The 17,171-nt window shown below is 38.9% G+C and overlaps 1 protein-coding gene across 1 annotated transcript; it reads right to left on the minus strand.

Moving 5' to 3' along the window:
• Positions 1-833: 833 nt before the first annotated feature.
• On the minus strand, positions 834-13,101 carry LOC102233766 (transcriptional repressor scratch 1-like). The gene is made up of 2 exons (XM_005804672.2): positions 12,769-13,101; positions 834-5,552 (listed from the first exon to the last, which is right to left on the minus strand). Exons 1-2 carry the CDS (start codon positions 12,881-12,883, stop codon positions 4,825-4,827), a joined length of 843 nt encoding a protein of 280 aa, XP_005804729.1. The 5' UTR covers positions 12,884-13,101; the 3' UTR covers positions 834-4,824.
• Positions 13,102-17,171: the final 4,070 nt, after the last annotated feature.

A 17,171-nucleotide genomic window follows, 5' to 3' on the forward strand; every position in this document is an offset into this window, starting at 1 on the left:
TAGCGGATGTCCGTCAACCTTAACATGGAGGATGAAGCCTCCTCTTTGCCTTTCCTTCTGATTAATTCAGATAAACATTATTTGACCACTTCTGATCAGTGTATTGAACTCTTAGCCTTAGATAGTAAGGGAAATTTTATGGGAAAGAATAAAACCATGACAAAAACAGTTGATACACAAAAGCTTAAGCAGTAGAATGTAGTAAAAAAAAAAAAAAGAGTGTGTTTAACATGAAACATTTTCTAAACTCTTCCTTTTTATCTTCACATTGAGAACATGCCATGAGATATTTACACCACACTATGACTTTGCTGTGGGAAGCAAATGAACAAGTGTTTCTAATTGCAGTCGGAGGGAAAATGCAATTTCATATGCTTTCTGAGCAGTGATCAGGAAAGTTTCTCAGCACTTAAACCAATGGAAAAGCACTTCAAACAGGAGCTCTGACCATGCCCTTTTGCAAAACACTGTTTAAACACCTTTTAAGGCATTATCAAACTGCAGTATTTAACAGTAGAGGCAGCTTAAAAAATGCTAACAAGCTTGCTGTGAATTAATGTCAGCTCAGCGCCTCTTTAAACATACAATATTGACAAAGCTAATGCAAACCAAGAGCTGTTTAGCTCAGAGTCAAGTGTTTTTCTTCTGTGTAAATGAACTAAGCACTCCTCTGACTAGAAAAGAAAACTTTGCATATTGGTATGAATTGCCTTAAAAGCTACTTAGACAACAGAGACAACCTATAATATTCCCCCAAGAGTGAGGCACATTTACAATGACTTAAAGAGAACTTGAATCTAAAGACAAAAACACAGAGCTACAACAAAATATCCTTGGTTGATTAAGATTATTCTTTATTATGAAGTGCCACAAAATGCTTTGTGATCATTGTGCTTACATTGTCTGAATACTGGCTCAAAAAACCAAACAAACAAAAAAAAAACTCACAGGAGATTTTCACTCTGGAACAGAGATCCAACCCTCCTGCGTTAAGGTAAGTCAGATATCGATATACAGCAGTAAAAACGTCTCAATCCAAAGGATTCTTTACAAATCCTCCTGCAATAAATTGATTATTTAGGCTATCATCATTCTTTAACTTGGAAATACAAAAGAAGAAGAAGAGAGGTCAAGCTAGTACAAGGTTTATTTTTTATATAATTCTTCTCTACCTGATTTCTAGTTAGTTTCATTGTGCTACTTTCTTTAAAGGTGGAGATGACTACAATGGAAGTACTTAAAAGAGGCCAGATCAGGAGCTCACCAGGAGACAGACTCAAGCAGGCAGACTTCATAAAGTATTCCTTCTGCTTAAAACCACTGAAAAGCCTCGTGAGAGTTTCAGCCAAACACCCAGAAGACAGAATAGAGTGCAAAGTCTATCAACCAACACTTTAAAACGGGAAACAGAGTCAGAGCATCATCACATGAACTCGGTTGCTATGGCTGTTAAAAGTCCTGATTAATACGTCTCTAGACCTTTGAGTTAAACTAAGAAATATAAAGGCTGCATTTTTGTTTTGTTTGTATAAATTTGGCTATAAATACATCATCTGCGATGCTGAAAGAAAATTTAAAAGGTTGCCTGTATTGTACATAAAAGCTGTTCTAAACTACAAACTGAAAAAACAAAAAGGGCTTCAAAAAGTTGGTGACCTACGATCGATGATTTGATAAATTTTAGATGACTGAAGTCCAGATCAAGACCACAACTGACTGGATCATGTTCTTATTTAAAAGAAACAAAAAAATGTTTTCTCTTTCACCAAGATCTGATCAACACTTTTTTTCAGCCATTATTGTAGAAGATAAAGAAGTCAGAAGTGTGAGATGTTATCTTCTCACACTTCTAACTAGATTTATGCTTTTTGCCTTCAGAACATCATTGCAGACACATCAAAATTTATGTGAGGCTTTTCTTCTTTCACTCTTATAACAAGTTAAGAAAACTAAGTTTAGTCTGTGTAATCTTTAAGACACCCTCTGTCAAAAACATCTCCAAACAGCATCAGTCCTCAGGAAACGGTGTAATTATCAAAGCTCAGCAATTCACATAGCTAAACGTAGTTGCAAACAGATTTGTTATTCCAAATGGCTTATAATCAGGCACTGTGTGCTTGCATGCATATGGATGCACTTGTTAACACATTTCTGAATGTTTCTGATCAAGCTTACAATATGTACAAACTGTATAGTGTCACAGATTCACATAAGTACGATCTAAAAATGCACGTCTGCTCAGTCTGTCTCATGGGAAGCTCCATGAATCTGAAAAAAAAAAAAAAAAGGTTTCTGAGCTGCAGAGATCTGGGTTCAGCATCACTGCTGTTGACCACCTACATTAGAAACTAAATGATTTATGGGGTCAGAGCTGATTCAAGTTAACCTGTCTGCAGGTATATCACTCATAAAGTGAGCCTACGGGATGGCTCAGTGGGGGTGAATGGGGGGCCTGCTGCAGAACAATGCAGACTCTGTTCCATGCAGCTGCAGCATGAAACTGTGAACTGTAATCAGACTGGCCAGTCAAAGTGCAGCCTGCGTCTGTTGTTGAAGAATGCACAGTTAATGTTGTGGAAGCGCTCAGGGGGAGATGGCTGAATAATGCATTGGAGTCAGAGTTGACCTCAGTCTAGCTTCAGCAATGCACCAAAGTTTGCCTTGGTTTTTCCAGTAAGGCCTGCTGAGAGTTACGCGTTGCCTCCCAGCTTGGGTTTGTGCAGATCTCATGGCAAAACTCAGTGTGATTCCTTTTGGCTTCCTGCTGAATATCACAGCTAAATTTAATACGTCTGCCTCAATAAATTAGACTATTGCAAAAATATTATTTATTTCAGTAATTCGAGCTAAAAAGAGAAACGGATTGATTACATAAACTCATATAATTTGACTGTTTTTGGTCAATTTACAGCTAATGAAAACCCAAAATTGTTATTTCCAGAAAATGTTAATGTTACTATTGCATAGCAACAATAAAAAAAAGTATTTGAATACAGAAATATTGTGCTGTGGCCTACACAGTGATGGGATGACTGCCTACAGAAACAGGAGAGTGAAATATCTCTTGATACAAAAACTGTACCAATAGTTCACACTCTGTGAATCTCTCTGACACTCATGAAGGGGATTTGTGTAACAATTCTTTAGAAGCTATACATCACCCTGTTGCTTGGGCTTTACTTTTCTTCCACACTTTTTCCTTCCACTTAACTTCCCATCACTATGCCTGGATTGAGCCCTTTGTGAACAGCATACTTTTTAAGCAATGACTTTTAATCACTTAAACTTTTTCTGGACAATGTCAAGACTCCCTGCTTTAAGTCAGCAGTCTTATTTGTGTAGGTTTCCCAGGAACAATATTTTGACTTTTCATGAGCTCAGCAAATTAACAGAAATGGACGGTGGAAATATTGTATATCACTCAGTATGTAGCGAATCCCTATCATATATTTGTTTCCCTTTCTGAATCAAATTACTGAAATAAATGTACTTTTCCATGATACCCAGCCTTTCGGAATGCACCTGTCCAGCCGTTGAATGGATGATGCAGAAAATTGCCAAGGATGTCACAATCACACAGCAGTTATTCTACAATAGGCCCCACACCCAGCAGACAGCTGATCCCAGCCTCACAAAGCCTAAATCCTACATTAGTTCTACTCACTAAGAGGCAGGCAGTGCATAACAAGAAAGGAAAGACGGGACTTTTCTTTTCGTCACTCTAACACTACATTGGCATGATCCCTGATGTCTGCAATGTTAGTATTTTTCAGTTTATGACTATAGGTGAAGTAAAACATACCTGATTCGTCAAACTGCTATACAGTAGTAGGTAATACTTCATAACTTCATCATAAAATTCCATGCATTAGGTGATTATTGCTTTTACGAGTCCTATGGAGGCTCCAAGAGAAAAATATTGCCCTCGGGTTCTATCTATAGGAATTTTGGCAAAAATTCATAAGCTTTTTTTTTTTTATGTGGTTGGCATAGGTTTCATTATTTTTCTTTTTTTGCATGCAATAATGTTAATTAAAAAAAGAAGGTAAACAATATAATAGAAAAAAATCGTACGCAAAAAAAGTGACATATGCTTTGGCCTGTAGTGGTAAAAAGACATATCCAGAACTTAAAGTGCAAATAAACAGCATCTGTTGTCGTCAAATCAAGTAGAAATATACAACAAATAATAAAAAGAAACATTGCTTAAATAAATAAATACATAAATAGTTGTTGTTTTTTTACCTCAAAGGTAGAGAGATTATGGTCACTTGGTGCAGCAGAGCATTATTAATATTATTCTCATTATTATTACTATTCTTATTACTACTATTCCCCCAAAAAAGCAGAATCAGAATGAAAAAAAAAACACTTTCACTGCATTTCAGTGCATGGAGAAAACTAGTAGCTATATGTTTGCTATTGTCATTATTCTCATCATCATCATCATCATCAATGTTCCAAAATATATGTAGTCATATTATATCTAGATGCCAGGAGGAAGCTGCTTTAATATCAGTGTCTCTGTCCTGAACAGACAGAGAAAAAAGGAGATGACGTGATTTCAAGGAAGTGCATGCGTCGATCAGTTAAATCCTTAAGTGGGAAAATCTCAAGGAGAAAAATTGTGCTATCTTCATCATATTCGTCATTGTGGACAGGCTCCAAGGGAGAGGAGGGGGGCAGTGGGCAGGTGAGGGAGGTAGTAGGAGGGAAAGCAAGGTCGCATTCTGACCAAAAATATACCGTCTGCAGTTTAGTCTTTAAGGATAATGGTAATTTGTGTCTGCGGTTTTGTCCCTCATTTGATCTCTTTGTAGGTTGTCATGCGTCTAATGGGCCAAGAGGGGAGAAGGGGCCTTTGAAGCAGGCAGACTCATAGTGCTTGTTCAGATAACTCTTGAGCGCGAAGGTCTTGTTGCAGCGTTTGCATTTGAAGTGCTTGAAGGCCGAATGCGTCTGCATGTGGGCGCGCAGGTTCGAGCGGTCCGCGAAGGCCTTCCCGCAGTGGGCGCACCCGAATGGTTTCTCGCCGGTGTGGGAACGCATGTGGCCCTGCAGGAGCCACGGCCGGCTGAACGCCTTCCCGCACACGTCACACTTGTGCTTGAGGTCATGAGTGAGCAGGTGCATGGCCATGGCGGGCATGGACACGTACACCTTCCCACAGGTGGGGCACTTCTTTGCCAGCTTGCTGTCAAGCGAACGGTGTGTCTGTTTGTGCCGGCTCAGGTTGGAAGACGTGGCGTAGGTTTTGCCACACTCATTGCAGGTGTGCCTCTGGACGCTCCGGGGGTTACCGAGGGCTTTCCTTCTCGAACGGCCGTCGGTGATGAAGAAGGCATCGACTGTGTATCCCTCGCTCACTGCGGCATCGCCGTTGATGTAGCCGTCTGTGATTTCCGAGCCCGGGCTGTCCGGAGACTCTGAGTCGGGGGCACCGTAGTCGCTGTGGATACCGTCATAGAGGGGGTCAGGAGAGGGCACCTTGATTCCGCCATCGCTCTCACCATCATACACGACAGGACTGATGTAGTCACTGATGTAGGCAGCTAAGGTGGGAACAAGAAAATAGTGTCACACCAAAGTAGGAGTCACAGTTAGGAATGATGCACATTAATATTACTGTCCCTGAAGAACTTTGATATGTTTGTTAGACACTAAAGAAAACACATCTACCCTGTTTTGCTAAGCTATTTATATTCCTTAAGCCTTCACGCAGTCACACTACAACTTCGGACTTCAGTGCATTTTATTAGGGCTCCATGTTGCAAAGCTATTCTCACAGGATAGCAGCTGTGAGATGGATAGTGAGATGGTTTTTAAAGGTTTTCACAAAAACAACTCTGAAAACTGTAGCTTGCGTATTCTTATACGTATTTTTGCTGCATTTATAGCTAATCTTTTGGGTCATCTCTCCAACAGCTTTGCAGATATATAGACTAAAAGAGTTGACCATTTGCAAAATAACTCAAACTCAGTCAGAATGGATGTAGATCATCTGTGAACAGAAAATCACAAATATACCGAACATGTCAATCTAAATTATTACATTGTAACTCTGGCTGTATGTTTTGTGCTATTGCTTTCCTGTAAGGTGAACCTCCACCCCAGTCTCAAGCCTGAAGCAGACTGAAAGCTTTTCTTCCAGTATTTCCCTTGATTTGGTTCCATCCATCTCCCCTTTGCCTCCAACTAGCTTTCCTGATGTTTCTGAAGAAAAGCATCCCCACCACAATTTTAGGACTTGCTGTTTAAACCCCCAAAACCTTCAAAGAACCAATGAATTAATGTTATAGAAATCACACGCTAATAGATTTATTTACTAATTAGGAGAGATTTTGAATTTTCTTTTGGGGGATCAGAGTAATCAGTGGTATATGCTAATGCAAGCCACACTTGCTAAGCTTTCATTTATAAAATTGTTCGTAAACCACAAACCATTAAATCCAACTGAAAAACAGTGAAATATGAAAAAGCAACAGAATAAAATGTGAACAAGTCCAAGGTGTTTACATTTTTTTGCATGGCACTATTTAACACGGCTGCCTGTTGAGGAAAGAGAGGCACAATGACAAAATCCTTAGCAAAGTCCCACTGAACAGCAGTTTAGATGATAAAAATAATACCAATTTATTACTGTATGGCTCCTCTGGGACAAAGTGGCGACTAAGACATCAGTGATTAAAATCATTAAAGTCCTACAGACAGTAAGTCATGAAAACCTGAAGTTTCTTAAGCTTATATGTCTTGACATGCACAGTAATAACCAAAACGACACAAAATTCATAACACCTAATCAAGCATGAATTTGTTCAGGCACCAGATTTTTTTATTTAAACTAATAATTATGGAGTCTTGGCTAAAACAGTAATTGAAACATACAGCAGGCCTCTGTTGTTGATTTACAAACCCAAGGTGATTAACCATTGTTATTTCAGAAAATCAAATATTCCTTCCTGTCATTACATGTGGCAGTAAATCAGCAAGCACTTCATCATGCTCAAACCACGAGCAATCAGACACTCAATAAAAAGCTTAAAATGCTAAAGATTATCTAAAAATACAGGGCAGAAGAAACAAACTGTAGCCTGTGATTAATGGCTATATGATGCACTTAAGCATTGAAAAAGGCAATAAGACGTTTTTGAGATTCCAGATTGTGGTAGTAGATAGATGATTATAATTGCAGAGTTACAAATATTAACATAATACAGTGTTTAACAGCATCAGGTGTGACAGCATGCCTGCACTGACAGCTGCAGTCCTTTGGTATCTGTGCTGTAATAATGCTGCAGCAACTGCATCCAAGTTCTGCATAAGTGGTAAAGTGTGAAATCAACGTACAATCAGTGAAACAGCAGCAATTTCAGCGTGTGTCAAACATCTGTTATATATATATATATATTTTAATTTCCTTTTCATGAGACGGAGCATCTGTCTCTCCTCGTTGTACACCTGTGACCAGGAGAGGCTGTTTGAAAGAATCCGCAGAGTGAGTCCTGAACTAATTTAGCAATACATCTCCCTTTGGCCCTGAAGAGCTGCAGTTAAAAACACTCTCCCTCCACAAGATGAATGCACACAGGCTGACCCTGAACCTGAGGAAAAAGAAGCTGATTTAGCGTGTGAAAACAAGAATCAGCACCATGGACTGATCCAGGGCGGAACGGGGTCGATGCTACAGTGACCACTGGCTTGCAGTCAGTGCAGCTTCGGTCAGTGCAGTGACCTGTTGTCTTTGTGCTTTTTTTGACTTGACAGAAAAATTAAGAACTTTTTCTTAAAACTAATTTTTTTTTTTCCTGAGGGTCAGAACTGGTTGTGTTCTGCTCTTACTGGAAGCAGTTGCAAAAATCACTTGCATTCACACAAAGCTGGTAAAATATATATAATTTTGGAATATACAAACATTTCAATTATGTTTAATGACTACACTCAATACTGGTAACCTACATAAGTTACCATATTAAGCTGCAGAAGACTGACAAAATGTTGCCTTATCTTCATGAACACAAGAAATTAATTACTATAGCCATTTGAAATATCATCCAAAATTTGTATGCATTATATACTGATCCACTATCTTTGAGCCTAATTGTGTTGCTAGTTAATGCTGTTTTGGTTTGCTATATATTTTATTTTTAATTTTAATCTTTGCACATTCATGTGATCCTGGGTATTATTTCATAAAAACATTTTTATATGATGTAAACTAAGTGGAAGTGCAATACATTTCAACTGATTTGACATCAAACCTCTATAGCATTGATGAACAAGTGTCTTATACCAACAATAAATGACAGAGAAGTGGACTCTGTTTATTAATACACAGTTTATGTGGGCATTTATTTACATTCAGTTTTATTAAGGAGGATTAGAAAAAAAGATTGTTTAAATTTATACCACACTTTCTTTGTTAAAAAAAAAACAAAAAAAAAACGATTCATCCCTTTCAAATTATCCACTACTTTTTTATCTAACACTTTCAATCCCATTAGAAGATATTATTGTAAGGTGAGAAAATGTGTAAAACTTCTACATGTGTGAATTTATTTTTAGACAGATTTAGGTTACTCTCATATAAATCTACTCTCACTACACGTTTCTTTTAGTCATTGTCAATTCCACTAACAATATAACTCTCCTGTAGATCCACTTTATACTCTCATGATTGGGTCTGCTTCAGTGATGATCCAAACCTTTCCTTCAGGTTTCTCTAAACACCAATGTCCACAAACATCCAGTAAAACTGAATATTGGTTTTGATGTTGCCGATTTTTGAACTTCTACCTCTTATGTGCCACTCTTAAAGTCGTTCCTTGAAATATCTAAACTAAGAGAAATTCATAAAAACTCAATCAGTGCAGTCATATTTGGTCAATGTAATCTTGATAAAACCATAAGAATTTCTTATTCCTTTTAATGATGTATATTTACTTTGGTGATGGCACTCATTAAAATGTAATGTTTGTTCAATTGTTGACTGCATGGTGTTTATAACTTCTTGTGTTTTTATTTTGCAAATCATTTTGAACAGCCTTGCTGCTGAAAAGTGCTATACAAATACACTGGATTGATTGATTAATTGATTGACTGATTGGTTTAGGTGTTCTGTAGGTTATATGGTTGTAAAAAATGCTTTCTTCAGTTTTTGTTTGAGTCTCAGGGAGGAGCAGGAATGAAAGAGAGAAGTAACAAATCCCATGTGGCAAACATATCTGTTTGCATATAATAACAGCAGTTCGCAGTCCCATGAGAATACACATTGACGACACTTACACCGAGGCAGAACACGGTTGGGGTATAAATATAAATAATGAGTCTAAAAGGCGTCATGTTCAGACCGAAAGTTTTCCTAAAATGGCCCTCTGTAGTGGGGATGTTTGAAGAAGCTGCTTTGAGCTGCTTAAATCAGAGGTAAGAGATTGGAGACAAAAGGTGGCTGAGACAGACTGCGTTACAAAAAGCGCTGTAGTGTCAAACGAGGCAGGTTGTTAGGTTTGTTAACCCCGACATTAAAAAGCCGTTTTTGCTTTAGAAGCACAGGATTGGTGGCATAGAGCATGCACGTTGGCGTGCAGCAATCTGTCATTGAGTCCCAGCTGGAAATAAAGCAGTTTATTCTGTGTCACACACACTTAAGGTATGCGGGTAGGTTTGCAGTTTTCATTTAGTTCAAAATAATCAGCTTCGCTGTCATGATTGTAGCAAAGGCCAGATTTGTTAAGAAACTGAAATGTGACGATTAAGCCAAACGTTTACAACAAGATTATATACATTTAATGCCAAATGTCTCATTTTTGTAAACAGCATTTCTGCTTTTTGCCTCCAAAAGAGAGTTAGGATTTATCTGGAAAACAGGCTGTAAATGTCGAGTAAATGTTTCTGCTTCAGACATTCCTTGTAAAATTGTTAAATAAATGTTTTTCCTAGAATTGTATCTCCTTGGATGCAATATTTACATGACTGCAAAAGACAAGGGAATTACACATGAATGAAAAAAAAATCAGAAAACTAGGTCACACTTTTTAAAACCATTCAGTAAGCTGAGTAATATTTAAAATTCTGCAATCAATTATTACATTTTCTGACATTCATTTAATTCGTTATGCCTTAACTGGTTAAATTAAAAAAGGCTACGTCAGTTCTCTTTTTTAAAATGTCGTCCTTATGTGACAGTTTAATATTATGGCAGCTGTTGCAGGTAGAGAGTGAATCATCCAGAGCGAGAAAACCAGCGTGCAAAAAAAAAAAAAAAAGAAAAAATCTGCCAACACTGCAAAAATAGAGCAGTAACACCTGGTGCACGGAAACGGTGTAGAGCGTGTCAGAGGATCAGCCTCCGGTAAGGTCAGTTTAACATACAATCTTGTCTGATAACAGCAGCAGCTTTGGAGGAGCTCGTTGCATTGTTAAATGTAAGCTACTAAATTGCTGGTTAAGCTGTTCATATTGCACCTGTTGTAGTGTATCAGTGTGTCTGAGGTGGAAATCAAACAGATTTAAATGTGAATAAATGCCCTCTTTTTTTATCTGATTGTTTCCTGAAACCTCCAGGCCACCAAAGAGGCGATTCTGACGCATCTCCATTCAAGCATGTCTGAAAATGGTGCATTTTACTTTCACAGAAGCGGGAAAAAAGTAAAAGCACATCGGCTCTCTTTATCTTTTTTTGTCGTTACTTATTATTCTGCGTGGGAGCAAGAAGGTCCCAGCTGAGCATTAGGAAGGATCAGTGAAGCATGCGAGAAGCTCTTGATTGAGTTAATTTCACAAGTGACCTTTACGCAGCCCAACTCTAAGAGAAGAACAAATGCTACAGGATCAAATCCAGTGAAGAATGTTTTACATTTTGCAGGAAAAACACTTCAGTTGACGAGTTCTCCGTGTTTTTGCTGTCCATTGCAGCATCTGCTCGTCTGATCTCTCCCGGTCCTGTGGATCTTAAATCTCTTGCAGGCTGCTGTGTAATCTAACTTTGATATATTTTCAATAGCTGGTTGAGGGAATGAGACATAAGTAAGTGTTAATGACCATGTGATAACTCTGTGCTGTCTGAAGTCGTTCCCTAATAATTGATTGCAGTCTGTCCCACTACAACACCCACTGTATTGAAGGGTTTGAAAAAGAACCAGACTGAAAGTGTGGCTAGCTATAAAAACTTGACATGAAAATTATGATATTAGAAAATGTCCCACTAGATGAAATGAATGCAGTAAAACGCATCACTGTGGCTATACACCCATCAGGCATAACATTATGACCACTGAAAGGCGAGGAGAGACACATTGATTAATTAGTTCTACAATTTTAGCCTTGGTGAGCTGCAGCATGTTCTTATTTACTCTATTTAGTATTATGCTATACTTCTGGATCCCTCCTGGTATAACATCACTCATCCCCCCGCCTACCTATACATGACATCATAACACTTCTGCTTCCCCACCTCCACCCTCACACAGACTGACACCCTCATTCGAGACACCATACATGAACGCCTGCGCATACACACACAGCAAATTTAACAATCTGCTGTTCCCATAATTAACTTTTCCGTTTATAGCCACTCAACCTGTCCATATTTGCCTTTGTTAATTTGTTTACAGCTGGTAAATTTCCATCTGATTCTCTGCCTGAGGTTTTACACAAACAGCGCTGCTGTACAGTTTGCTGAGGTGTTTGCTGATAACTGCTCTGTGTGCCTTTAGCTACCCTCCTAGGGGCAAATACAGTATTTAAAACTCGAACTGAAAAGAAATGTTATTGCTTTAGATTTTGCTGTACTGACTCTATACTATGAATGGCCTTTCCCATTAGTCCATCCCTTTAAAATCTTTGTGGAAGTGCTTCTTTTAGGGCAATGCACACTGCACTTGGGCTCCTATCAGCAGGGAAGGCAGAGTTCCCAAGAGACCCAAGAAGACGTCCAGATTTGTCATGTTTTACGGTTGACTGCAATCAAGGATCAACCTGCCTGTAGAGGTTTCTCTGTGCTCTTCTAGGATAGATATGCACAGCCTTAAAATTGATCGCTCTGGTTGTTTTCTTTATTAATAAGATTATTAGAAGATTGTCTCATTGAGATCCACAATCCAATATACAAGAGACCTGTTTTAATAAAACAACCAAAAAATACAAACACAGCAACAAAACAAGTACTTATTAAGAAATTTGACTCAAATAAGCTGATGAAAAAATGAGCTAAGAACAAGTTTAATAAAAAAAAAAAAAACATCTTTTTTTTCTTTCTCTTTTAGAAATTTGAATTGTCACAAAGTGATTTCCTCTGCCATTAAAGTGTCTCGCAGAAGGAGAGATCTTTCGTTAGGGGCTTAATAAAACCAGGCAGGCGTTTTTAAAGCTGCTGTAGTTTGAATTGCTGAGAAAGTTGATGCAGTTTGTTGTGCATGGCGCTGCATACCAGCCGGGTTGCCCATACCGGTTATAATGTTATGCTTGTAGCTTAGATAAACTTTATATCTGACATACCGTTGGTCTGTGCGTGAATTGCATCTTCTTTTAACCCGCAGGCTCTGATGTGTAAGGCTCTGGTAAAGATTTAAAACAATCACAGAAAGAAAAAAAACCTTCAAGACCCAACAGGTAAATCCACCTCTTTGTCTCATGCATTATAGACCAGCCTTATTACAGGAACATGCCCCCTCCTCTCCTGACTGCGTCCCTCTCCTCCTCCTACTCCTCATTAGGATCGGTCTGTATCCGAGACACCTGTAAGTCCCGCGCCGTGTAGGCAGCCTGACCTACCTTTGTCATGCAGCCGTAGGCTGAGGTCTGTCCTGTGCCGGTAGGCGTGTTCCAGCTCCGCCCCGGTGGAGAAATCATCCAGTTTCACCTTTTTCACCAGGAAAGACCTTGGCATGATGGTGAGAGACACCGGCACGCACGCGAGCACGCACGCTCCCACAAACACAACGTACACGCGGACGCAGCGATACACACACGCGCGCACACTCTCGCGGATGTAAAGCCCCTCGCCGACGGCCTGGCCAGCGTGGCGATCCCGTCCGTCCGTCAACACGCCGAGCAGAGGGACCGATTGTCTTCAGGCTGTGGCGGGAGCCGAGCTGCCGAGTTATCCGGTCAAAAGAGTTTTTGTTCTGCTTGAGCGTCCCTGCCTGGCCCGGTCCAGTCCTCTTGCAGGAATGGGAGGAAATGCAACTTCAGCACCGGACAGCTCCCACCGTAGGGAGGAAGAGGAGGAAGAGGAAGAGGAGGAGGAGGAGGAGGAGGGGGTGCCTCGTGCTTTTTGCGCTCGCGGACAAACGGAAGACTGAAGGCTCTCGAACAATAATAAAATAAAATGGATATAAAAGGCGATGGAAGACACTTCGCAGAGCCCGGGCCTCTTTAAACAAGAAATGGAGGAGGAAGAAGGGAAGGACGAGGGAGGGATGCGAAGAAAATCAGAGGTTTAAAAAATATGTAATAATAACTTAGAATGCTTTTATGTATATAAAAAAAATGTCCCTTTTACGAAAAAAAAGTCCTTTATATCCCTTTAAGTCAAAAAAAGAAATTGTACAAAAAGGGACTCCGATGAATCAACAGATCCCCCTCTTTCTCTCTCTGGATCCCTCTCTCTTCACTCTCTTCCCCTCGCCTCTCTCTTTCTGCTGCTTCGAGCTGTTCCCGTGAGTGTGCCGTCTCGCGATCAGCTGTTGGCATTTATACGGAGAGAGGGAGAGAGAGAGAGGGATGGACGGATGGATAGACACAAGGGTGGAGAGAGTGCTTAATTTAATCCATCCCGCATCCCCTGGGAGCGGCGACTGGCCCGGATGATTTATTGAAGCTGTTATCACCCCCTCTTTCTCTTTCTTTCTCTGTCTTTCACTCTCCTTCGCTCTCCTTCTCTTCATTGTGTGTGTTTATTTGCATGTGTGTGTGTTAGAGAGAGAGAGAGAGAGAGAGAGAGAGAGAGAGAGAGAGAGAGAGAGAGAGAGAGAGAGAGAGAGAGAGAGAGAGAGAGAGAGAGAGAGAGAGAGAGAGAGAGAGAGAGAGAGAGAGAGAGAGAGAGAGAGAGAGAGAGAGAGAGAGAGAGAGAGAGAGAGAGGCAAGACGCCATGTTTTGTGGAGATAAGAATGGAAATTATTTTTTTCAAGCATTCGTGGACTTGATTTAGCTATCTCAACGTGAAACATGCTTTTGAAAGATTGTTCCATTGTTCATAATGTTTTTGGGACTCATACTTCTTTTTTTACTACTAAGCTTATTTCTAGTTATTATTTTTTTCCTTTTTTTTCTGTGATGACAAGGATTTTAAAGGGGGTATTAACTGGCATCCTGAGAGCTTAGTAATTATCATTAATGTAGCCCTGAAGGCAAAAAAGGGAGTAGACCAAATGGAGTGTTTTACAGTAGCCTAACCACCGGATTAATATGGAGGTAGGGTATATCAGCTCCAGGGTCACATTGGGTTCACTTGCAACTATTTCTGATTTTTATGTGGGAAAAACAAATATAATGTAATGTAAAACTGAATAAACTTTTTTCAGAGTTACTGTTCTCTTCAACTTTTCTCTTCTCTATTGAGGCTGATATGCTTTAAAATGGGAATAAAAATGTGACGTATTTGTATTTGATTAGGCTTAATTTACAACATACACCCTTATGGATTAACTTTAATTAAAAAAAAAGAAAGAAAGAAAGAAAGAAAGAAAAGCATTGTTACATGTATTTGATTGTCTTTCTTTGGACCCACAAATACGCACAAGGTTAAAGAGTTGCCATCAGACATTATGCCCAATACGACACATACTGCTATGAAATACTTTAATACTTGAAGTTTACTGCTGCATTAGATTTTTACAGTTGTGCCATTTTACAAACACTTGTATCATATGAGTTATTGTTGGAGGAACATTGATCATGGTTTCTAATGGTCACTGATGCCAAACATCTGAGTTTTGGTGGGGGGACCTTTATGTTTTTATATCATATCATCAAATCTTACAGTACAAAAAAATTACATATAGGCTATATGGTTCTTTCTGCATCAAGTTTGTATTTTTCCCCCTGCATTCAGGGGCTCTCTCTGGGTACTCCGACTTCCTCCCACAGTCCAAAAACATGAGTAAGAAGTCAACTAAATCATCTAGAAAGGCAATGATGTAGATAGTCACCAACCAGCTTTTGCATTAATCATTGAGAAGGTTATAAATTATTTTCAACATCTTATTTTTTTATTAAAATGCTAAAGAAAAGCAGAGAAAAATGTTTTTCAGAACAGATACTCCATTTGTTCTAGTATTTTTTTTTACCTCTTTCATTTTAAATTGAAAATAAACTTCACTGAATGAAAATAATTTCAAGTCTAGATCTTTATTATCAGAGCCAGAAAGTTTTATTTAAAGGCCATCAGTGCACTGGATGTCTTATTACCACAATACACGAGGCTTAGTTTGATGCTCTGACATTGACTATCAGTGCAATTGTACAGAAAACACATTCTTTATATGACCAATATGTCATATTATTGCAGATGTAGCCGCCTAACAGACTGGAGCACTGCAAATATGGAGTCTGCATGTACCTTAGTAGAAGTACGTTGCACTAAATAAGCACTTTTTTGTGAAATTGCTAAAAAAGAACAGATAAGCACTTTATAGCAATTCACTGAAATATTCCCTGAAGGTTTTCTCAGCCTTCTATACCTCAGTTTCTGTCAACAAATTCTTTAGCTAAGATAATGTGAGCCAACTGCTATTAAATGGTATTTGCCTTTCCCTCTTTGCTCCAAATTATTTACATTTCCAGACAAAAAAAGAGAGCTTTCTTTCCTAAAGGAGCCCCTTTGCAGCAACAAGGTTTGAGTACTTGTGAAACTTTGAAATCTGCAGCATCTGTCCTTTCTGTGTGATGACTGTGTACAACGTCTAGCCTTAACAAGCTGACTGAGCTACGCAAGCTATGTGCAAGCTCAAATCCCTTAGGCCGCTCAAATATTTGCACAACACCTTTTTCCTAATTCTTACTTCAAAAGTTCTGTCAAACAGAAATTATTCAGTAATGGCTCATAAAATGTTAAACTGAAAAAAATAATATTCATAGAACCTTTTGCACGAATGTGTTTTCAAATAATCACTGAAATCTGCCACAAACACATTCAAAGTTAATTGATAATTTGGCTTTTCACACACATCGATATTGCCTATTGTGCTCATATGCACAACTTTAATTAAATTATTTTGTGTATCAATGTTATTAAAACTCTTGGAGCTTTATAGCAGTGCTAAACCCTCTGCAATGACAATGATTAAGCATCTACTTGCAGTGCAAATAGAAACATATGTTGCTTGTAAGTTGTTTTACATGCTTTAGTCTCATCTGTCTCAGGGGAAACTTTTTTATTTGTTTTCAATCTGCCACTTCAGTGTTGAAATAAACGGAGACGGAGACTGACAGCAGAGATGTCAGGTTAAATAAATTCACTTAAACAAGGTGAGTTTATTTAGTTGGAAGGGAAGATGAGAAAAGTGATAACGATTAAGATGAACTAACTGAGGCATTATTTGAATGACCCAAATCTGATGCATCAATATCTGGCAGCAGAGCATTTGTATGTAATGTTTTGTTGAAGTTAAGATGCTTCACTGTTACACTTTCCGGGTTTCTATAGATTACAGCCAATGTGACAGGTAGAATATGTGTGTTCAGTGTTTTCCATGACACATCAAGACTGGGAGAGATTTGTGTGTGTGTGTGTGTGTGTGTGCGTGTGTGTGCGTGTGTGTGTGTGTGTGTGTGTGTCTGTTCCTACCCGTCCATCTGTTGTTCTTAATCAGGAGAAGAGCAGATGAGTCCCGTCACCTGGAGATTGGCTCAGGGAGGTCCAATTAAACACACAAACACGCACAACTGGCTCGACGCGCAATACACAAATGCCTTTACAGCAACTGCCAGTTGACTAAGATAACCCCCAACATTAACAACATATTTCATCATTGTTACAGCCTGTGTGGATACACATTTACAGCCCAACAGGCATACACATGGAGAGAAATTACACATAGTCAGTAAAAATATGAGTATGCACATCAGACACATTTATGTATATTAGAGATTTGAAAGCAGTGAATTGCAACCCGTAACATTCTTTTTTCACACATTTTATTTCACAAACCATTCTGATTTTAAATATTGACTA

This window comes from Xiphophorus maculatus, chromosome 3 (assembly GCF_002775205.1).
Source record: "Xiphophorus maculatus strain JP 163 A chromosome 3, X_maculatus-5.0-male, whole genome shotgun sequence".
Lineage (NCBI taxonomy): Eukaryota > Metazoa > Chordata > Actinopteri > Cyprinodontiformes > Poeciliidae > Xiphophorus > Xiphophorus maculatus.

What these genes read in the sequence shown, in the direction of transcription:
- LOC102233766 (XM_005804672.2), bottom strand. Translation starts at nt 12,883, where the DNA reads ATGCCAAGGTCTTTCCTGGTGAAAAAGGTGAAACTGGATGATTTCTCC. An exon ending in CCTACGGCTGCATGACAAAG is followed by an intron (nt 5,553 to 12,768) that starts GTAGGTCAGGCT and finishes TTCCCACCTTAG; the next exon opens with CTGCCTACATCAGTGACTAC.